Source organism: Anastrepha ludens, chromosome 5 (genome assembly GCF_028408465.1).
Source record: "Anastrepha ludens isolate Willacy chromosome 5, idAnaLude1.1, whole genome shotgun sequence".
Taxonomy (NCBI): domain Eukaryota; kingdom Metazoa; phylum Arthropoda; class Insecta; order Diptera; family Tephritidae; genus Anastrepha; species Anastrepha ludens.
The window spans coordinates 6,641,567-6,663,766 of NC_071501.1; the positions used below are offsets into that span (position 1 = coordinate 6,641,567).

The window sequence follows — 22,200 nt, forward strand, 5'->3', positions numbered from 1 at the left end:
TTTATGATTTTCTAAAGAAGCAATATTAGATTTGGAACAAAAAACAAGGTCATTGTTATAATGTTTCTCAACCCCGTTAATCGATTGTTGTTGTAGCAGCATAAAAATCTCATATATGTACGGGGAATTTTGCTAACGTCTTCCCAAAAAGTTAGTCTATTTTTCGCGATTTTGCCAAGCCAGACAAGTTGTAAACAAACCGTTGCCATAGCCTCGGTTACGTCATCGGCTGACTCTTTTAAATTCGCGGAGAGTCGGTTTACGCAAAAAACACATGAATTTGGAGGATTTATATTCATTTGTGTTTTTCCAATTTAACGCGTGGCACTTCGATTTCATTAGTTCGTTTTGTAAAATAAACAGAAAGTAACTGTTTTGGTAAGGCGCCACCTATAGCAATCAATTCGCCTTGGGTTGAAATAATCTGTATATCGATACATCGACCACTTATAAATATTTTGATGCACTAAAACATTCCTAGAAGGCAGGAATATTTAGAAATAAAACTTTGGAGTTTAGGAACATTATTTTTTTTAAAAGAGTGGAATGTGTACCACTGATGCCACATTGAGAGAATGGGAGCGTTGGTGTCGTCTCTGCGCGAAACATGATGGTTGCTACTTTAATATATTTCTGGAGCAATCCCCACAGTCTCTGGATTCGGATGTAAATCTTCATTCCATTATAGAGAAATTCTTCCATATTAAGGTATGGTTTCTTTTTATATTAGTGAGTATTATTTAATGCATTATTATTTGAACAGATAAAGCCTAGAGATGGACTCCCAATATCACTGTGTACTGAATGCTGCTCTGCAATAGCATCTTTGGAAAAATATGCGGAACATATAAAGAAAGTTCAAAAAATGTACAAAGATTTAAAAAATACAGCAGAGTTCGCCGATATAAACCTCAAAGATTTATATCAAAAATACGGTTTATTTAAATGCGAGTCAAATCTGCCCCAATCAACAACGTCTGCAGTCGAACAAATATTTGTTCCTGTAAACCCAAATACAGTCGTTAAAGTTGAAGAAATGGAAATAACGGAGTCAAAGGAAGTAAAACAAGAAACTGAAATCGATGTGGATTTCCCCGATCCTTTCGCAAACAATAACCAGAATGTGGAGGAGACCACTCATATAAGTGAAGATAGTGAAAGTAGTAACAATAAAACTGACTCTGACTGTGATTCTGACGAATTTTCAGAACAAAAATTGGGATATAATAAAAATGTCAATGAAGACAAAGGGGAAAGTATGCCAAGAAGAAAGTATATGTATCACATGAAGAGCAAGCACTGCACAGAAACTCCTTTTTGGAATTGCTCTCATTGTAGTAGTTCTTTCAAATATAAAAAGGAGCTGGTTCGTCATACAAAAAAAATTCACGCACCGAGTGTTTATCCGTGTCCACATTGTGATCGAAAATTTAAAAGAGCCAAAGATGCTGAAAATCACATTAAAGCTGAGCACGAAGGAACACGTTCATTAATTTGTGAAGAATGCGGTGAAGGTGTGCGTACAAAACAGAAACTTTTCGAACATATGGCCATACACACAGGCCGTGGGGCCTATGAATGCAAAGAGTGCGGCAGATATTTTTTACGAAAACCCCTATTAAAGGTAAGTCTGAACATATCAAATGTTGAAATAAATTAACATACATTAATAAAAAAATTGCATAAAATTTAGAGGCACTTGGAAATCCATGGAGAAAAACATACTTGTGGAGAATGTCTTTTAGAGTTCAATACATCTTTAGCACTAAAGAGGCATATGAAAGTGCATTCCGATGAAATGCCATACAAATGCAATTATTGCGGTCACAGATTTAAGCGTGCAAAAAATTTGAAGAACCATCTTATTACGCATACTGGCCTCAAACCCTATTCGTGTGACTTCTGTGATAAAACATTTTCAACTGGATCAAGTTGCCGTTATCACAAAAAACATTTACATCCGAAGGAACTGGCCGAACAAGAAGCGACGGGCGTAAAATCCTATACAAAAAATATACCCACATTGAGTGTGTTAAGAGCGATGTAAGTAAAAAGTAGAAATTTTTAACGATGATGGGATACCTAAAAGAATATTATTATTATTATTATTAAATTCAAACATACAACCATAGGTTATTTTTACAATGATTGACCTTAAGAATATCTTTTTGTTTGCAGTACGCAAGTTGCTGGAAAAATAGAAAAAGATGATGGTTACATAGGCGATAAGAGAATAAAAGTTCCAAAACTAGATGCTGAGTTACCTGATGATTGAAATGCAAAATAAAATTAACTTAAATAAATAAAACCTAAATTGTCATCTAATTAAAGTAGTCGAAAGGTTCATAACTTACAGGCTAATCGCATTTTCTAACAATGTGTTTTTAGATTCGCAGTAGCTCGTGCTTGTTTCTTATATTAGCAATGAATTGTGTACAAAATTTGATTTGTATATGAAATATTTGAATACTGTAAAAATACGAATTTGTTTGTACTCCGGTCGATGCACCGCTGCGCATAGAAATTTCCGACTCAACAAAATAGATCAGGACACCTCAATAAATGTTAATGATTTATTTCTTTAATTGTACATTAATTAAAATTTTTATGAATGAGAAACTAAAACTTGTTAAAACACAATGTAAAGTGCTGACTCTTATTTATTCCACCATCAGCTCAATCACAAATATTGCAGAGGACTTTTATTTTTACAGTTGTTTTTCCTTGAGAAAAAAATCCTGTTCTAAACTCCCGGGTAGAAGATTTTTCCCCAAAGATTTGGAGTAGGAAATTCGAATTTGGAAATAGCTGCATTTTTAATATTTCCAAGTGGTGTGAATTGTGTGAAAGTTATTTGAAATAAAGTGGGTAAAAGTAAATTAAATTATTAAACAATGTGGAGTTGGAGCGTTAGACACAGTCACAAAACAAATATGTCTTCTCAATATTCACGATAAATCAAACCTACTTTAACTATCGTAGTCCTCGTGAGTACTAAAAATATATTTTATTAAATGTTATTTTATTTGAGAATCCTTTTTAGTACAGGCTCACCGTCTCCACAGCCAAGACTCGAAACGTTTTGTGGCGCGAGGATCTCGAGTATCGGAGTTCTGTCCAATCAGTTCACACTCGTCCAACCAGTCGTTGTTCAGACGGCTGCAAAGTAACGTGAGCGAAGACTATGTTAATTTTTTTTTTATATTACCAATACAATCTCAGTTTTTTCGTAAGCAAACCACTGTCATGACCCATGTGACGTCAATCAATCAGCTGATTATTTAAAAATCCACCACCACCACTACTGAACTCTTTTCAACATGGAATTCTGCATGGTTATTTCACTTGCATTCCCACACTCGTCCAATCCAAGGATGATCCAGGGTTGCTCGAATGGTATGGTGAAAAAAAAAATTAGAAGAACTTGGATTCCACGTCTCTTGGAGAGCTTGGATTCACGTCACTTGGGATGTGTTTCACAAAATTTAGCTTGTGGTAAATACATAAAAATCATCGTAGCCAATGCTCATGTCAGCTGTTGTGTGGTTAGCCAATTGTGAAGTTTTGTGTTTTAAATTAAATTTAGCTATATTTGAAAATCAATTAAAGCATCAATTTTAATTATACAAAACAATTTGCAGCTTCGCGCATTTGTATTCGTAAACAACCCTATGGTATGAGCATTGGCTGTGATGATTTTCATCAGGACCACAAGCATGATTCAATTATTAAAGGTTTGCTCACTTGTGACATTAGAATTTTGACACTCCCTTACAAAAGGTCGCATTTAAGAAAGGCGTAGAAAGTGGAAAAATTAAATACCTTTTTGGTAAAAATGGTAGCAAAAAACGTTATCTTTATTATCAGGTTGATATTTTGAGAATTAGTTTTTAAATTGAAAACTGATCACGTAGTTGGGAAATTTTACCAATATGAAGTTATTATATTACCTAATGCTATGCCCACGTAAGTTTGGAGTTTTGACCCCCAAGTCGCGATTATTCATTCCTAACTACTTGACAAACTACCACGGGCATGAACCACCAAATGATAGAAAATGTTGTTTGTAATAGCAGAGGCTCCTCGACAGGCAATGGCACACCTCCGAGTAAATTTCTGCCATGAAAAAACTCCTCATAAAAAGCCATCTGCCATCAGGAGGCTATGATTAGTTACATATTGCTAAATGAGCTCTTGTTGGTAACTTATGTATCTTTAAAGTAACGTAGTACTTCCCCTACCTGTATTTGAAAGGCATTGGACTCAAATTGTCAAAACGTCCATCTTTCATGTTCATTGCCCCAAAAAGATGCTTTGTGATATCCTGATTTAAGCTGTATGTCAGTGTGTTTTCCATATCGTCTTGGTTATTCACATACCGAGCAAGTGATTATACACCCTTTTGTAAACGAAATGTTTTTCCTACAAATTTTACATTTCTTCCACTTTTGCCAAACATTTCTAGAGTTAACAACCCAGTGTCTTGCTAAGGGAGCCGATTTGTCAAGAGGGAATGAGAAAGCTGCTTACTGAGCAAACCTTTTATTATTGAATCATGGACCACAAGCTAATTTTGTGAAACATATTCCAAGTGACTTCGGTATATCTATCGGATTCGCTCAGAGCCGAATAACTGTCTGCTACGTAGTAGCGTACAATCAGTCGTTCAGATGAATATGAAATAACATCTGTTTTTTGTAAACAAACCGTTACCATGACTTCGGTTACGTCGTCAGCTGACTCTTTCAAATTCGCACAGAGCCGGTTTACGGCTTGAAATCTTTCCACTAAGGGCTGATGCCTTCAAAATCGGTGAGAGCCGCATAACGGTTTGATGTTAGTCACACCTATGAATTCTTTTCAACATCGAACAATGTTTTTCTTTTATGTATATTAATACGTGCTTGCATTTCGAAAACAGTGAAGAATTCGTTAATTACAGTTTAACTTATTCATGGTATAGTTATATGTGTCTATGTTCTCCATTTTAATTATAACTAGCAAACCCGGCCCCCTTCGCTGGGCACACTAAAATAGAACAGATATGGTTTAGAACAGAAAATATATAGTTTTCATATTATTTATTTCTTTATTCTTTATTCAAGCGCTTTGGCATAAACAATATTTTTTGTTTTTCTATTTGTTTTTGAGTAAATATAAAATATAAATTGAAAATCAGGAAAAAAGAAGATTGTTTTAAAATTCAAATCAACGCATATGAATAAACAATCGTCTTTTTTCCTGATCATCCATGAATTTTTCGTTTCAATTTATATGTTTTATTAAGCATTGGAGCTTTTTTAACCATTATCCATTTATATTTTTCAAAAAAAAAAAAACGAAAAAAATTTTTTTTCCACGAACACATAATTTCATTCGGATTTCACATTAAATTCTCAAATTTCGTAAGAAATTATTCACTGTTCCAAAATCCACTCCAAAAAAATTCACAAACAATTTTTGCATGTTGCACTTACGTTTTTTCCTTATGGCATCCAAATCAGAAAGAAATATTGACACACTGTAACTCACACTGTCAATTTGACAGTTCAGTTCCGCCCCAAGCGTTAAAAAAGTAAGCGACATTATGGCAGGCTCAAAAGAACGCTGTACCCGTTGCCACTGCTCCGAATTACAACCAAACTTTACGAAACCCATTTTCAATACTTACTTAACAATGTGCATAAGTTTGGTTTAATTCGGTGCAAAGACACGGCGGGTCCACGTTTTGGCATATATTTCGAGACCCTAGTCATCAATAGGTATGAAAATTACCCCGTATTAAAGCACTTATCAACAGCTTTCATTTGATACCCATATTGTGCATACACAACCAAAGGTTACCCGGGTCCACGTTTTGACCTATATCTCGAGACCCCAGTCACGTAGCGGCATGAAAAATACTCTGTACTAAGGCATTCACCAACAGCTTCAATTTGATATCCATATTGTACAAACACATTCTGGGCTCCACGTTTTGGTCTCTATCTCGAGACCCCAGTCACGGAGCGGCATGAAAAATACTCTGAACTAAAGCATTCACTAACAGCTTCCATTTGATACCCATATTGTACATACACGTCCGAAGGTTACCCGGGTCCACGTTTTGACCTATATCTCGAGGCCCTATCTACCAATAGGTATTCAAACTATACGGACATCATCTTCAATACTTACTTAACAATGTGTGTAAGTTTGGTTTAATTCGGTGCAAAGACACGGCGGGTCCACGTTTTGGCATATATTTCCAGACCCTAGTCATCAATAGGTATGAAAATTACCCCGTATTAAAACACTTATCAACAGCTTTCATTTGATACCCATATTGTACATACACAACCAAAGGTTACCCGGGTCCACGTTTTGACCTATATCTCGAGACCCCAGTCACGGAGCGGCATGAAAAATACTCTGTACTAAAGCATTCACCAACAGCTTCAATTTGATATCCATATTGTACAAACACATTCTAGGGTCCACGTTTTGGTCTCTATCTCGAGACCCTAGTCACGGAGCGGCATGAAAAATACTCTGAACTAAAGCATTCACCAACAGCTTCCATTTGATACCCATATTATACATACACATCCGAAGGTTACCCGGGTCCACGTTTTGACCTATATCTCGAGCCCTATCCACCAATAGGTATCCAAACTATACGGAAACCATCTTCAATACCTTCTTAACATTGTGTGTAAGTTTGGTTTAATTCGGTGCAGACACGGCCGGTTAGCGAACACACACAAAAAGTTGACTTTATTTTATATATAAGATTTTTTTCAGTTTGTGTCCGAAAAATTCAAATATCTTACGGAACCCTATTTTTTTCCAAAATAAAATGTAATCCATATTACTCTTGGATAATGTAGTTTTCGAATGGTGAAAGAATTTTTAAAATCGGTCCAGTAGTTTTTGAGCCTATTCGTTACAAACAAACAAACAAACAAAGTTTTCCTGTTTATAATAATAGTATAGATTAAGGAAATAAACACTTCAATACGCGAAATTAAATAAAATCATTCAAATATTTTGGGGCAGCACCCAAAATGTTATTCGAATTAAACTACTTTTCGAAAATTTTAGAGTTGCTGATTCGTCGCTTCATAAATCCCATTGAACTTTTCGGTACGATTGATAATAGTATACTATTTGCTTAGACTTTTGGTTTTATTTCTTTACTTTATTACATTTTCAAGGGTTCTTGCAGACGTACAAAAAGAAATTTGCTTTAAATCAAGAATGATAGAATAAGAGATTGCGCTTTCCGAATTCTCTGTGTCGTAAATGGAAACAACCAAACTCAATTTCTTGCCACTTCGATTTCATTAGCCTGTTTTGTAAAATAAACAGAAATTATCTCTTTCGCCAAGGCGTCACCTATAGCAGTCAATTCGCCTTGGCTTTAAATAATCTGTATATCGATACATCGACTACTTATAAATGTTTGGATGCACTAAAACATTCCTAGAAGGCAGGAATATTTAGAAATAAAACTTTGGAGTTTAGGGACATTATTCTTTTAACTGCTATTCATATTGTTTTGTGAAAATACTTAGGTTCCAAAAGAGTGGAATGTGTACCACTGATGCCACAGTGAGAGAATGGGAGCGTTGGTGTCGTCTCTGCGCGAAACATGATGGTTGCTACTTTGATATATTTCTGGAGCAATCCCCACAGGCTCTTGATTCGGATGTAAATCTTCATTCCATTATAGAGGAATTCTTCCATATTAAGGTATGGTTTCTTTTTATATTAGTGAGTATTATTTAATACATTATTATTTGAACAGATAAAGCCTAGAGATGGACTCCCAATATCACTGTGTACTGAATGTTGCTCTGCAATAGCAGCTTTGGAAAAATATGCGGAACATATAAAAAAAGTTCAAAAAATGTACAAAGATTTAAAACATACAGCAGAGTTCGCCGATATAAACCTCAAAGATTTATATAAAAAATACGGTTTATTTAAATGTGAAACAAATCTGCCCCAATCAACAACATCTGCAATCGAACAAATATTTGTTCCTGTAAACCCAAATACAGTCGTTAAAGTTGAAGAAATGGAAATAACGGAGTCAAAGGAAGTAAAACACGAAACTGAAATCGATGTGGATTTCCACGATCCTTTCGCAAACGATAACCAGAATTTTGAGGAGAGCACTCATATAAGTGAAAATAGTGAAAGTAGTAACAATAAAACTGACTCTGACTGTGATTCTGACGAATTTTCAGAACAAAAATTGGGATATAATAAAAATGTTAATGAAGACAAAGAGGGAGGCAGTTATTCTTGTAATATCTGTCAACTGAGTTTTATGCAAAGTAGAAAGTATATGTATCACATGAAAAGTAAGCACGGCACAGAAAATCCTTTCTGGAATTGCTCTCACTGTAGTAGTTCTTTCAAATATAAAAAGGAGCTGGAACGTCATACAAGGAAAATTCACGCACCGAGTGTTTATCCGTGCCCACATTGTGATCGAAAGTTTAAAAGAGCCAAAGATGCTGAAAATCACATTAAAGCTGAGCACGAAGGTGCATATTCCCTAGTTTGTGAAGAATGCGGCGAAAGTGTGCGTACAAAACAGAAACTTTTCGAACATATGGCCGTACACACAGGCCGTGGGGCCTATGAATGCAAAGAGTGCGGCAGACATTTTTTACGAAAACAATCTTTAAAGGTAAGTCTGAACATATCAAATGTTGAAATAAAATAATATTTATTAATAAAAAAATTGGATACATTTTAGAGGCACTTAGAAATCCATGGGGATAAACATACTTGTGGAGAATGCCTTTTAGAGTTCAGTACATCCAAAGCCTTAAAGAATCATACGAAAGTGCATTCCGATGAAATGCCATACAAATGCAATTATTGTGGTCGTAGATTTAAGCGTACAAAAAATTTGAAGAATCATCTTATTACGCATACTGGTCTCAAACCCTATTCGTGTGACTTCTGTGATAAAACATTTTCGACTGGATCAAGTTGTCGTTATCACAAAAAACATTTACATCCAAAGGAACTGGCCGAACAAGAAGCGGCGGGCGTAAAATCCTATACAAAAAATATACCCACATTGAATGTGTTAAAAGCGATGTAAGTAAAAAGTAGAACCTTTTAACGATGATGGGATACTTAAAGTAAAAAATCTATTTCGTTTTTGTTTACAGAACGCAAGTTGCTGGAAAAATAGAAAATGATGTTGGTTGTATAGGCGATAAGAGAATCAAAGTTCCAAAACTAGATGCTGAGTTACCTGATGATTGAAATGCAAAATAAAATTAACTTAAATAAATAAAACCTAAATTGTCATCTAATTAAAGTAGTCGAAAAGTTCATAACTTACAGGCTAATCGCATTTTCTAACAATGTGTTTTTAGATTCACAGTAACTCATGCTTCTTTCTTATATTAGCAATGAATTGTGTACAAAATGTAAATGTAAAGTGCTGACTCTTATTTATTCCACCATCAGCTCAATCACAAATATTGCCGAGGAATTTTATTTTTGTGCAGTTTTTTTTCTTGAGAAAAAAATCCTGTTCTAAACTCGGGTAAAAGATTTTTCCCCAAAGATTTGGAGTAGGAAATTCGGAATAGCGGCATTGGCGTGAAAGTTATTTCAAATTAAGTTGAAAAAAGTGGGAAAACGTAAATCAATTTATTAAACAATATATAATATAGATTTCCGAATAGTATCAGGCGAAAAAACCACTGAGTTGGAGCACAGGCGCAAAATGCTTTAAGATATATTCGCGATAAAGCAAACGTACTCAAATTGTCGCAATTCCGTGAGTACTAAAAATATGTTTTATTAAATTTTTCATTAATTTTTAACTATACAGGCTTGATAAGTACTATAGACCAAATAGTAGTAGCCAAATAAAAAGCAATTGGGCGCTTCGCTCACTGTAAATTTTAGTGAAGATTTGCGCTTTTTGTTGAAAGTGAAAGTAAACGGGATATATATGTAAGTATGGATGTACATAAGTAAAATAGAAGAAAAGAGAAACGAGTGATGCGCACTCTATGTAAAATATATAAATATTGCTGGATTTCAGATACATTTTTCACAATTTTTTGTATCGTCTTCGGAAAAATTTAAGGTTTTAGTTAAAACTGTTTACATTAGAATAAATGCGAATGAGTTTAGGCTAGTTTTCGCTGTAAGTGCACTTCTAACGAGAAAAACAGTTTATTAAAAATATATATTCGAATTCTGTACTACTTTGAGTACTTTGAAATAACAACCCTACAATTGAAAATTCTCAGATGTTTACCAACACAATCTCTTGTTTTACTTTTGGATACCCAGCCAGAATTTCTTATCGCAGAAGTGACGAAAAAGTTACTTCAAGGAATGGATGTTGTTTCCTGTTGCGTATCTTGCTATCTCCACGTAAGCGTCACGGCCATACTGGCTCACGTGCACAATGTATTAAGATTTTCCATGGTAATTATGCAGCTGGGAAGCTTAAATTCAAACGTTAAGGGATTTAATATTTACTATCAGTATATGGGCGTATTCGTTGTACTCAATAAAAGTAACAGGGCCATCAAAAAAAGGTGTCATACCGTCGAAAGTTGTTTGCTGAAATTCCAAAGCCGGATGATACTGTAATGTCACGTTCTGTTTACTGCCGCACTTGCTATAATGTCCTGAAGTACACCAGAAGAGAAACATTTAATTCGAATCGCCACAAGTGCTGCAAAAACCTTAACGATAACCACTGTCATGACCCATGTGACGTTAGTCAATCAGTTAATTATTTTAAAATCCACCACCACCACTACTGACATTATTTCTCCATGGAATTCTGCCTAGTTATTTCACACGCATTCAGTCGCTGTTCAGATCAAAGATGACATAGATAACATAGATCATCTATGATAGATGACTAGATGAGAAACTCTTCTCGTGAGCGCTGAAAAATGTGCACTTTTTATAACATTTTCCAATATTGCCACACCGGTAGAAATATGAATTGGGTATTTTTGAGCCAAAGGTCTGGAATTTTTAGTTTCCACACCAAGATTGTGGTTAGTATTTAGTATGCGGTTGCCCAATAGCCTTATATCACTCGTAAACACCTACATATACTAAAAATAAGCACAATCCGTATGAAATATGTGCATAAAAAAGCCAAAAATTTAAAAATTTATATGTAGGTAAATGAAATTATTTAAAACTGATATACATAAGTAATTTAATAATAATAAAGTTATGAACCCGAAAAACATAAGTTATAATTAAAAACATGACTTATTGCGATTTTTTAATATAACACAGAAAGTGGGTAACAAAAAAAAAATTCCTCTAACAAAGAACAGAATAAGTTAAAGCAGATTACCTTTAATTTTTGTAAAATATCTCAAACACAATTTCAGTTCCCTTACCTACGCTTTTCAACCATAGAATGTTTACGTATATACAAATTTACATAAACCAACACACAGTTTTCAATAAAATTACATTATGTACATAAGACTAATTAAAAGTAGAAGTCGAAAAGGATACAACGAGCTTTGGATTCTACAAACTCACTTCAATTCAAATTATTACATTTCAATTGAATTAATTTTAAGACAAATAATTATAAACATTTCAACACGTAATTTCTCCATTAAGCAAAAATTAACTGTTTTCGTCTGTTATTTTTGGCGCGTTTCTTCTGGCAGTCTGCCATTTCACCTATCAGCTGTTCAAAATCCCATAATGTGTGAGTGCTGCCAAGTTTTGAAACGTCCCAAAGCAATTTTTGACAGTTGCTTCATTCGTTTTCTTCTTTCGTGGAAGAAAGTTCTAAGTTATGTGTTGGTTTTCAAGCAAACGGAAGATAACAACGATGACAAACATACGAACGCTGCTTGGGAAATGCACAATTATTTTTGCTAGTAAAGTAGTATAATTTAAAATAGTTATGGGACATGTTTATGTTGATTTCTAATTTTTCCCTGCATTTCTAGATACTCAAGTTAATTTTAAGTTAATTATTTACATATGAAGTATTTTTAATTTAATTTTTTTTATTCAAGTATAAGAATTTATAAATATATTTCAATAAAAAAAACAACAAATTATTTATTATTTAACCAGTTTGCATTTTTCATTCATATATTTAAGAAACTGTTGTCGAACGCTCTCTGCTTTACATGTAAGCGCGTGCTAGAATACATCCGAACCAGACGATGCTAAAGTATTAAATGTCAAAATGTCGCCGAAAACAATTTTGCCCGTGTGTCCGCGAATGAGACATGAAAAGAGAATTTCCAGTGTCTCCATTCCAGATGTCTCCGTGTGTAAATGGGGTGTATGATAGATAATAAGATGCTAAACTATTTCATTTTGAAAGAGAGCGCGCCCATGAACCCGTTTCAAAACTTGGCAGCATTCACACATTATGGGATTTTAAACAGCTGATTGGCTGAATGGCGGCTGCCAGAGAAAACGCGCCCATGGGCACAGATGACCCCATGGTCGCGCTCTCACTCAAAATGAAAGAGTTTCGCAACCTATTATCCGTCATAGCTAATCAATCATGACCTCGGTTCATCATCATCAATCATCAGCCGACTCCTTCAAATTCGAGCCGGTTAACAGCCTGATCCGGGTCACACCTCTGAAATCTTTTCACCAACGAACAAAATGCTTTTCTTTTATATATATTAAGATGTGCCCTCATTACGAAAACAATGTAGAATGCGTCAATGAAAGTTTGTCTTAGTTTTGGTAAAGCTATATGCGTCTATAGTTTTCCATTTTAATTATAATTAAGAAAATAAACACTTCAATTCGCGAAGTTTACAAAATACGTGCAAAAGTTTTAGAACCAGTGAATTATCACAAGCGCGTTCAAAATGTTCAAAAATTATAGAGCCGTTGATTCGCCGTTTCATAAAACCCATTGGACTTTTCGGCAAGATTGATAATAATATCTTATTTGTCTTGACTTTTTGGTTTTATTTCGGTAAAAATCGCCATGTTACGTTTTTAAGGGCTCCTGCAGGTGTACCGAAAGAAACTAGCTTTAAATAATCTGTATATCGATACATCGACCACTTATATTTTATTTCGATGCATTAAGATACATCGATATTTTCATTGATGTTTTCACGGCATTCCTAGAAGACAGAATATTTAGAAATAAAATAACGGAGTTTGTGTACATTATTGTTATAACTGCTATTCACATTATTTTGTGGAAATAATTAGGTTGCCAAAGGGTGTAATGTGTACCACTGATACCACAATGAAAGAATGGGAGCGTTGGTGTCGTCTCTGCGCGAAACATGATGGTTGTTACTTTGATATATTTCTTGAGCAGTACCCACAGTCTCTGGGCTCGGATGTAAATCTTCATTCGATTATAGAGGAATTCTTCCATATTAAGGTATGGTTTCTCTTTATATTAGTGAGTATTTTTTAATAAATTATTATTTGAACAGATAAAGCCTAGAGATGGACTCCCAATATCACTGTGTACTGATTGTTGTTCTGCAATAGCATCTTTGGAAAAATATGCGGAACATATAAAAAAAGTTCAAAAAATGTACAAAGATTTAAAAATTACATCTGAGTTCGCCGATATAAACCTCAAAGATTTATATCAAAAATACGGTTTATTCAAATGTGAGTCAAATCTGCCCCAGTCAACAACATCTGCAATCGAACAAATATTTGTTCCTGTAAACCCAAATACAGTCGTTAAAGTTGAGGAAATGGAAGTAACCGAGTCAAAGGAAGTAAAACACGAAACTGAAATCGATGTGGATTTCCACGATCCTTTCGCAAACAATAACCAGAATGTGGAGGAGAGCACTCATATAAGTGAAGATAGTGAAAGCAGTAACGGTAAAACTTACTCTGACTCTGACGATTTTGTACAACAAAAATTGGAATATATTAAAAATGTCAACGAAGGCGAAGAGGGAGGCAGTTATTCTTGTAATATCTGTCAACTGAGTTTTATGCAAAGTAGAAAGTATATGTATCACATGAAAAGTAATCACGGCACAGAAACTCCTTTCTGGAATTGCTTGCACTGTAGTAGTTCTTTCAAATATAAAAGGGAGCTGGAACGTCATACAAGGAAAATTCACGCACCGAGTGTTTATCCATGCCCACATTGTGATCGAAAATTTAAAAGAGCCAAAGATGCTGAAAATCACATTAAAGCTGAGCACGAAGGTGCATATTCCCTAATTTGTGAAGAATGCGGTGAAAGTGTGCGTACAAAACAGAAACTTTTCGAACATATGGCCATACACACAGGCCGTGGGGCCTATGAATGCGAAGTGTGTGGCAGACATTTTTTGCAAAAACAAGCCTTAAAGGTAAGTTTGAACGCATTAAATGTAAAAATAAATTATAATTAAAAAAAAAAATTGGTTACAATTTAGAGGCATTCAGAAATCCATGGAGATACACATATTTGTGGGGAATGTCTTTTAGAGTTCAAAACATCCAAAGCACTTAAGAGGCACATGAAAGTGCATTCCGATGAAATGCCATACAAATGCAATTATTGCGGCCGCAGATTTAAGCGTGCAAAAAATTTGAAGTATCATCTTATTACGCATACTGGCCTCAAACCCTATTCGTGTGACTTCTGTGATAAAACATTTTCAACTGGATCAAGTTGTCGTTATCACAAAAAACATTTACATCCAAAGGAACTGGCCGAACAAGAAGCGGCGGGCGTAAAAACGTATACAAAAAATATACCCACATTGAATGTGTTAAGAGCGATGTAAGTAAAAATGGGACGAACGATTTAATGTTGATGGTATACTTAAAATAAAAAATCTATTTCGTTTTTTTTTTTTACAGAACGCAAGTTGCTGGAAAAATGGAAAAAGGTGATGGTTGTATAGGCGATAAGAGAATCAAAGTTCCAAAACTAGATGCTGAGTTACCTGATGGCTAAAATGCATAATAAAATTAAGTTAGAAGTATAAGTACCCAACTGTAGATTTTATAATAATTTGATAATTAAGTATGTATAGATATAGTCCACATTTTCACTTCATCAAAGCAACTTAAGATATCGTATAGACAATTAAATAATTTGGAGTCGAAAAGGCGCATAACTAACGAGCTAGTCGTATTTTGAAGTACTGTATGTTTGAACAGTAGGCACGCATATTTCTTTTATTAACGATGCAAACATTGTAACTATGTACACAAATTGTGTTATAGAAAGAGCAAATGAAATATAAGTCTTCTATTAAAACACAAAAACATCTTGGTTTTATGTGTTTGTGTGAACAAATTATGTACATATGTATATTTTAAAGTGAATAATCAATGTTTCAGATTTGCACAATTCGAGTAAGCTAGATTACTTTGCCGACCAAAATCTCTGGTTTTATGACTTTCCAAAGAAGCAGTGTTAGCTTTGGAACAAAAAAATTGATTGTTACAATGTTTCTCATTCACTTAACTTTTGTTGTTGTTGTAGCAGGGGCAACGCTGCTGGAGTGACAGTCCGCGGCCGTCTATAAATCCGGGTAGTTCCGGTAACGTAGAACCGACTGTCGTGGGTGCGTGCCCCTTAATCGATTATGAATTTTGGTAGGACTGGGAGAGACCCAATTTAATCTATGCTATTTAGATATTTTCAAAAAAAATATGAATTACTGCTTCTTGCGAAAGTTACACTAAGCAGTGAATAAAAAAGTTGTTCAATAAAAAATGGAGTTTGAATTTTCAGAAGTCAAATTCCAATGCTAAGGTCAACGAACTGCAGATCTTTATGGCATTATTTGCATGTGAGGTGGTAATCAATCTCCATCGTTTTAATTGCGTGCAGCACAAACACGACAGTTTGTGACAAACACAACAACAACAACAACAACAGAACCACATGCAACAAGCAAGTACGCATACCGAGTAATCCGCTTAATGTATGTAATTGAATAACAGTTTTCATGTGGATTTGTGATTTGTGAGCAAGAAGAATTTCTTAGGAACCTGTTATCAACAATACAGAAAGAAAGTAAGTACATATTAAAAATATACACAGAAAAATATAATATTGTGTATATAGTGAAGATTTGCGTAATTTTTTTAAGAAAATTACAAAAGCTGATTATTAGGTCTGTTCATGAAGCAAATAATATGTAACAATTGTTACAAATTATCACGTTTGTTCATGTATCCAAAAAACTTGCAAGTAGGGGAAAATGAGGGAGCAAAATGGCATTTCATTTTCAGGGGAAGTTGTAAGTTTTTACTGGATACATTTTTAAGGATTTGTAAATAAGAAAAACAGCTGGTCGCAAAGTAAAAATGAAAACGAATTAAAATTTGCGAATTGGGTAAAAAATCTAAATTTAAATAAAAATGGTGATTTAATTGAAGAATATCAGTAAAGTATTAAGGGGTTAGGGGTAGTCAGAGGTCCGAAAAAATGATAATTTTCAATAATTTTTTTTTATTCAATTGATTTATTTTACAAAAATAAAAACATAGCATTATTGCATCATGTTTCGACTTGACTTTAGCAAATTAAAAAAATATATATTAATTGTAAAAGTTATCGCTGTTTGTGTGGAGCCCGTTTCTCCAGAAGTCGCTTGCGGTGATCATCACAAGTCCTTGGAGATTCATCTAAAATCAATCGAACAAGAGAAATTAGTTTTATTAAAAGATAATCGAAGCTTTTTTTTTAAATTAACAATATGGCGGTCTCAGGAAATATTTTTCAGATTTTCGAGAAAAAAACCGAGAATTAATTGTTTAAAAAAATCGAAATTTATGAAAAAAAATCCTTCGATCATGCACGAGTTTTTTATGTTTTTCAAAAGTAGTATACATTTTATTGAAATCTACTCAGCGGTTTTTAAGTTACAGGGATCATCAGTTCAAAAAACATAGTTTTGAGAAAAACGCATTTAAAGTTAAGCTACTTGCTCTAGAACACCGCTCTGGAGCGTCCGAGCGCCCTTTGTTAATTGTTGAATAATTCGAAAAGTATTTGCCGGATTCACCTGAAATTTTAACACAATATTTCTAAAATATTATACCTTAAGAAAATGCAAAAAAAAATCCAATCTTTTGAAAATTCTGATTAACCCTAACCCCTTAAATAGAAATCGGTCAATGATAAACAGTTATGTACTTCTGAACAACAGCATCCAGTCAGTATTGCTGCAGTTTCCGAAATACAAATCGAAAGAATACAATTGATAAATGTTCCTCGCCTGACAGAGATGATGAAATGGAAAAAATTATAGTGGACAAAATAAAATTATGTAATTTTGCATTTTATTTGCTTTTTTTTAATTTCATACTTTTTGTGATTTTCCCCCGCCAACAATTTCAGCTGTTCAAAAATCTTTCAAATTTTTACTGGTTTTGTACTTTTTTGATATTTTTCTCTTTGAGAGCCAATTCTCGGAAATTAAATTACTGGATACATTTTACGCGAACAAACCTATTACGTACAAGCAGTTCTTATGTACATATAATATTTATATTACTTATGTAGATTGAATACTTCAGATAAATTTCTTTATTAACTCTATGCAAATACGAGAAATAAAATTTGCGCATTTGAATTTATTATATTGCAAAAGCATCATTTAAAAAAGTAAACCTCTGCAGAAATGCGTTAGCTGGCCGAAAACCATTTAAAGAAAATACTCTGGGCACGAATATTTCTATTGCTGCGTGAATATTGTTAATTTATAAATCAGTAAATCTTTTGCCTTATCAATTGGAACCAATTCTAATTATACAAAAACTAAGAAATGACAAAATAAGACGCGAAACGTGTCGATGATAGTTAATTAGTATCGAAGCACGATTTTCTATACGCCTGGCAATTAATCAAACATAGAAACCACTTAAGGTGCTGACAGTTTGCTGAGAAGCGAAATGACGAAGAGGGTACAAAAACAAACAAAAAAGAGTGTGTTTAGCGTAGTACACATAACAGAAGTGAAACTTTCAACACGGACAAAGAAAGAGGGAGAGACCCGAGAGAGAATGAGAGAGAGAGAGAAAGAATATATGTATATCTAAATAAATTTACAACATTTGCAGAGAATACAAATAGACAAAATTTACAAAAAACGGAGAAGGGTCGACCGGTGTAGGTAAACGTTGGACACAAACCGTGGCAACAACGCGCATTAATCCGACCGTTTATCACCCGCACAAACGCAGCGATTCCAGGACCGCGGCAACGGCACAAATTACCGCAAGGCAATACCCATAAATCCGACGCCGACAAGCACTAGCCAGGAAACGTAAACAAGCGCCAAAAAGTAGGCACCAAAAAAAAAACGCCAAAAAATTGGGACCAAAAAACGCCCCAAACAGTAGGCACCAAGGAAATCTAACGGCAAAAAGTAGGCAACAAGTTTGCACCAACAAACAAGCGCCAAAAAGTAGGCAGTGTTATTTCTCTCTAGAAATTGTGTATCTAAGATGTATATAATATCTATGTATATATACTATATATAGCTCTATCTTTCCTTTTGCGTTATATCTTTTTTCTCGTTATATCTTTTTTCTGTTTCGCTGAACGAAATTGCCCAAAATGTTGCATGGCCTTCAAATTTTACTCTCCATTCTCGCTCGTCCATCGACGCCCAACAAGTTTCAATTCAAACGTAGAATTTTCTATTTTGGGTTTTTGATTATTCGAGTTATTCGATCAAAACACCTTCTAAACCAAATTAAACACACTGCGGCCTCTGAAAACACCGAACTTATGGCCGCCTAACACCCCAGTTCTTGATCCTTGGATTACGTATGGAGCCTTTTTGAGCGTGAAATCGGCAATTAATAACGTTATGGTCAATATGAAAAAGGAACTTTTTTTGGCGCATGCAATCTTTTCCGGACTCGGAGGAGGTTATTGCATGATCAGCATTGTATTTATATCGATCTGCGGTTTGAAAGGACGAGTTCCAGAGCTTTAGGGATGGTATCTGTGTGGAATGGCGATCATTCTATGGATTGTCTATCTAATACGCAATTTTCTGGAGTGCTTAAATGGCAGGCTTTTAAAAGTAGCAATGCTTTCACATTATTTATAGCAATTATTTGCCCTGAGTAAATCTGCGTGTGGCCACCGTAGCCGAATGGGTTGGTGCGCGATTACCATTCGAAAGTGTGTAGGTTCGAATCGTGGAGCACGAAACACCTAAATTATAGAAAAAGTTGTTTCTAACAGCTCGGCAAGTATTGGCAAGCCTCCGAGTGTACTTCTGCCATGAAAAAGATCCTCATAAAAAATGTTTGCCGTTCGGAATCGGCTTAAAACTGCAAAGGCTGAAGAAAACAAATCAATAAAAAAATAATAACAATCACGCAGACACATTCCTCTACTATAGAAAATACCTTATTGTTGGCCTGAATCATCGGCTGTTTTTGTGTACTAAATGATACTTTGATTCAGATTTTCAGAAACGGAAAGTATAGGAAAAAGTTAAAAAAAAAAAATATATATAAATTATTTCTGTTTTTTTTAATTTTCTTTCAGGATTGTTGCAACAATTAATGATGTGCACTGCAGTTGCAGTGATTAACTTGTTAAAATCAATTAGTATTATAAAGATGAATGACAGGTGAATTCTGACGAGAGTTTCAAGTGAGTAAGTGACAGGCAAAAATGTGAATTTCATTTAATTTAAAAAGGAAAAAAATGTATTAAATACTTGTAATCCTATATATACACATACATATATCAAAAAATGTATGCACAAGGTGGCGCAAAATTAATCATCCAGCTTTGTTTTTGAATAATATTTTTGTAAATAAAAGAATGAGTGATGGAAATCCTTACTTTGATTTTTACGCGCTCCATCACTTGTCTGTTTGTATACAGCAGCAGTCTAGTTCACAAATGTGAAATATAGTTGACGTATGATCCCATTTGCAAAAATTATAAACCTCCCGATGGGATAATTAATATTGCGCCGCTCTCACCCCACATGCTGTGAACCCTCTGCCCCATATATGTACACCTAAAGCATTACTAATAATAAATTCTAAGAAAAGAAACTCAATCTAACAGAAACTTAATCCTTTGGTTGGAGTTGATGTCTCCCTATTCCTTGCTGGACCCATTAGCATCGGAGCCTATTACACAGGCCGACAAAATTTAACCAACATTCAGACCCAGAAACCAGACTATATATTTCCGAAGGTTTATGATGCGCTGAATCCAAATCTGGCCTCAGAATTGCTCTATCAGCTCTGGTTTTCGAGATATCCTAACCTAAAAGTGCAAAAAACCCCATTTTTGCCCATATTTGAGGTTATGTAGCCTTGCAGATGTTTTCTTTCACCAAAATTAAAGGATGGCATCTTTAAATACAATCCTTCTTTTTTCAAATGGCGTTTTGTTTGCTCAAATATCATTTTTTTTCGCAGAGATATCGCATTTTGAAATTTTCATGTTTCGAAATTTTCCTACACCTGAAAATCGATTAAGATAACATAGACATGATATATTCGATTACTAATTTTCTTGAATTGAGTCTTATTTTTCTTAAAATTTTGTCTCACACCATAAGTGTGCTGACTCACCACATCCCTACACTATCTAACCTTTGGGTACCGAGTCACACACAGCCCTAACCCCTAGAAACCACCCCTATCATACCGCGAGCAGGCTAACCCACATAACCGCAAGCAGGCTTTCCCACAAACTCCAAATTTACATACTATTAATCCATATATTTCAGGCCCTCAAACCCAAGAAAATTAGTAAGCGACTATATATAGTAAGCGACTATAACCAGAGCTGATAGAGCAATTCTGAGGCCAGATTTGGATTCAGCGCATCATAAACCTTCGGAAATATATAGTCTGGTTTCTGGGTCTGAATGTTGGTTAAATTTTGTCGGCCTAGTTCCATTAAACACGAAAGATACGATTATCGTAAAAACTCAAACTAATAAATTAATTTTAGTTATCAATCCGAATTTTGCATGGACAGAGAAGCAGATATTAGTTTAAATTATTTCGGATACTTTTCCTTGTAGACTAGTGTTATGAGAGGTAGTCTTTTCCAGTTGCAGTGGCTGGTCAACTTCTGAGGGAACGGTGTTGTTATATCCCGCAAAGTTTGCTAATGCGAAGACAACACATCTCCGAGGCTGATCGACGCGCTATGACGGCCGGGGCCGTTATTGTGCGCTATAGGCTAATCAGAATCTGGGCCACTGTCAAGTGGTATCGCGTCATTCGCTTCTGTTAACGAGCTCGAGTTTCCTAAGGTAAAGTCCATGCATAATTCCCCCGTTGGGGAATATATGCCAACCCCGTGACTTGCCTGGGTTCCCCTTCTAGAGAGAATGCTTCCTTGGTGAGAATGGTTGAAACTGTGCTCATTTACACTGCGTTTAAACTTCCGGCGTTTAATATATTTATTGTTGACAGCTTTTTGTCTCTGCCTATATTAGGCTGATCGGAGCCTTTTCCTTTTCTGTTGGTTGAAGGACTCCGCTTTTATTTTTTAATTGAATTATTTTGTAGGTGCTGAGGTTATACCAACCCTATTAACACCGATAATAATGTCAGCCTTCAAATTTAACGGATAATATCTCTTGCCAACAATTGAAATCTAAAGATTTTAGAGGAAGCAAGTCCAACATCCTATAAATACCACGTACAAAGTGCTTTTGATTCCCCTCTCGGCTGCGTACAAGAAAGCACACACAAATAAGTTATTTATGTGCATAGCAAAGTAAAAGGAAAAAAATAGTGATAAAACCACCGGCCGGTAAAGAAAAGAAAAAAACCAACAAAAAAATAAAAACAAAAAAACGAGTTGTCTCTCTAAGCCCATGAAAAGTGAGACGCTTAAGCTCTCGGTGACTTTCCGTCGGGCCTGTCTCCTGCTGCCATAAGTAGTAAGATGCGCATCTACTCGGTGTATGCTACACTCACACACAGTCGCAAAGTAATCGCTGCATTTGCAGAATGCTAAATCGTTTTTTGTTGTTTTTTTAGTAGCCTGCATAAATGATCTGATCGGCATTAATTTCTAGTACAACACTATTTCTCTTGCGAATTCTTAAAAAAACTTATTTTGTGTTTGTTATTTAAATTGTTGCTTTTTATGTGACTGTTACAATTACGCACGCGCTATTCTTGTTTTCAATTCAGCATCCTCAGCAGCGCCAGCAGGCACCGCTCGAAGCCGTTATTGCTGCTGCTCCAGCTGTTTTTGTC

General features: G+C 34.9%; 3 protein-coding genes across 3 annotated transcripts; all 3 read left to right on the plus strand.

Moving 5' to 3' along the window:
- Nucleotides 1–442: 442 nt before the first annotated feature.
- LOC128864312 (zinc finger protein 383-like) lies at nt 443–2,646 on the plus strand. The gene is made up of 4 exons (XM_054103917.1): nt 443–708; nt 764–1,624; nt 1,694–2,043; nt 2,179–2,646. The coding sequence occupies exons 1-4, from the start codon at nt 547–549 to the stop codon at nt 2,273–2,275; spliced, it is 1,470 nt and encodes a 489-aa protein (XP_053959892.1). The 5' UTR covers nt 443–546; the 3' UTR covers nt 2,276–2,646.
- Nucleotides 2,647–7,410: 4,764 nt separating this feature from the next.
- Nucleotides 7,411–9,811, plus strand: LOC128864321 (gastrula zinc finger protein XlCGF26.1-like). Its single transcript, XM_054103931.1, has 4 exons — nt 7,411–7,734; nt 7,790–8,683; nt 8,753–9,102; nt 9,177–9,811. The coding sequence occupies exons 1-4, from the start codon at nt 7,573–7,575 to the stop codon at nt 9,271–9,273; spliced, it is 1,503 nt and encodes a 500-aa protein (XP_053959906.1). The 5' UTR covers nt 7,411–7,572; the 3' UTR covers nt 9,274–9,811.
- Nucleotides 9,812–12,909: 3,098 nt separating this feature from the next.
- On the plus strand, nt 12,910–15,458 carry LOC128864202 (zinc finger protein OZF-like). The gene is made up of 4 exons (XM_054103759.1): nt 12,910–13,396; nt 13,452–14,339; nt 14,406–14,755; nt 14,836–15,458. Exons 1-4 carry the CDS (start codon nt 13,235–13,237, stop codon nt 14,930–14,932), a joined length of 1,497 nt encoding a protein of 498 aa, XP_053959734.1. The 5' UTR covers nt 12,910–13,234; the 3' UTR covers nt 14,933–15,458.
- Nucleotides 15,459–22,200: the final 6,742 nt, after the last annotated feature.

What these genes read in the sequence shown, in the direction of transcription:
- LOC128864321 (XM_054103931.1), top strand. Translation starts at nt 7,573, where the DNA reads ATGTGTACCACTGATGCCACAGTGAGAGAATGGGAGCGTTGGTGTCGT. An exon ending in AGGAATTCTTCCATATTAAG is followed by an intron (nt 7,735 to 7,789) that starts GTATGGTTTCTT and finishes TTATTTGAACAG; the next exon opens with ATAAAGCCTAGAGATGGACT. An exon ending in TTGAATGTGTTAAAAGCGAT is followed by an intron (nt 9,103 to 9,176) that starts GTAAGTAAAAAG and finishes TTTTGTTTACAG; the next exon opens with AACGCAAGTTGCTGGAAAAA.
- LOC128864202 (XM_054103759.1), top strand. Translation starts at nt 13,235, where the DNA reads ATGTGTACCACTGATACCACAATGAAAGAATGGGAGCGTTGGTGTCGT. An exon ending in TGCAAAAACAAGCCTTAAAG is followed by an intron (nt 14,340 to 14,405) that starts GTAAGTTTGAAC and finishes GTTACAATTTAG; the next exon opens with AGGCATTCAGAAATCCATGG. An exon ending in TTGAATGTGTTAAGAGCGAT is followed by an intron (nt 14,756 to 14,835) that starts GTAAGTAAAAAT and finishes TTTTTTTTACAG; the next exon opens with AACGCAAGTTGCTGGAAAAA.
- LOC128864312 (XM_054103917.1), top strand. Translation starts at nt 547, where the DNA reads ATGTGTACCACTGATGCCACATTGAGAGAATGGGAGCGTTGGTGTCGT. An exon ending in AGAAATTCTTCCATATTAAG is followed by an intron (nt 709 to 763) that starts GTATGGTTTCTT and finishes TTATTTGAACAG; the next exon opens with ATAAAGCCTAGAGATGGACT. An exon ending in TACGAAAACCCCTATTAAAG is followed by an intron (nt 1,625 to 1,693) that starts GTAAGTCTGAAC and finishes CATAAAATTTAG; the next exon opens with AGGCACTTGGAAATCCATGG.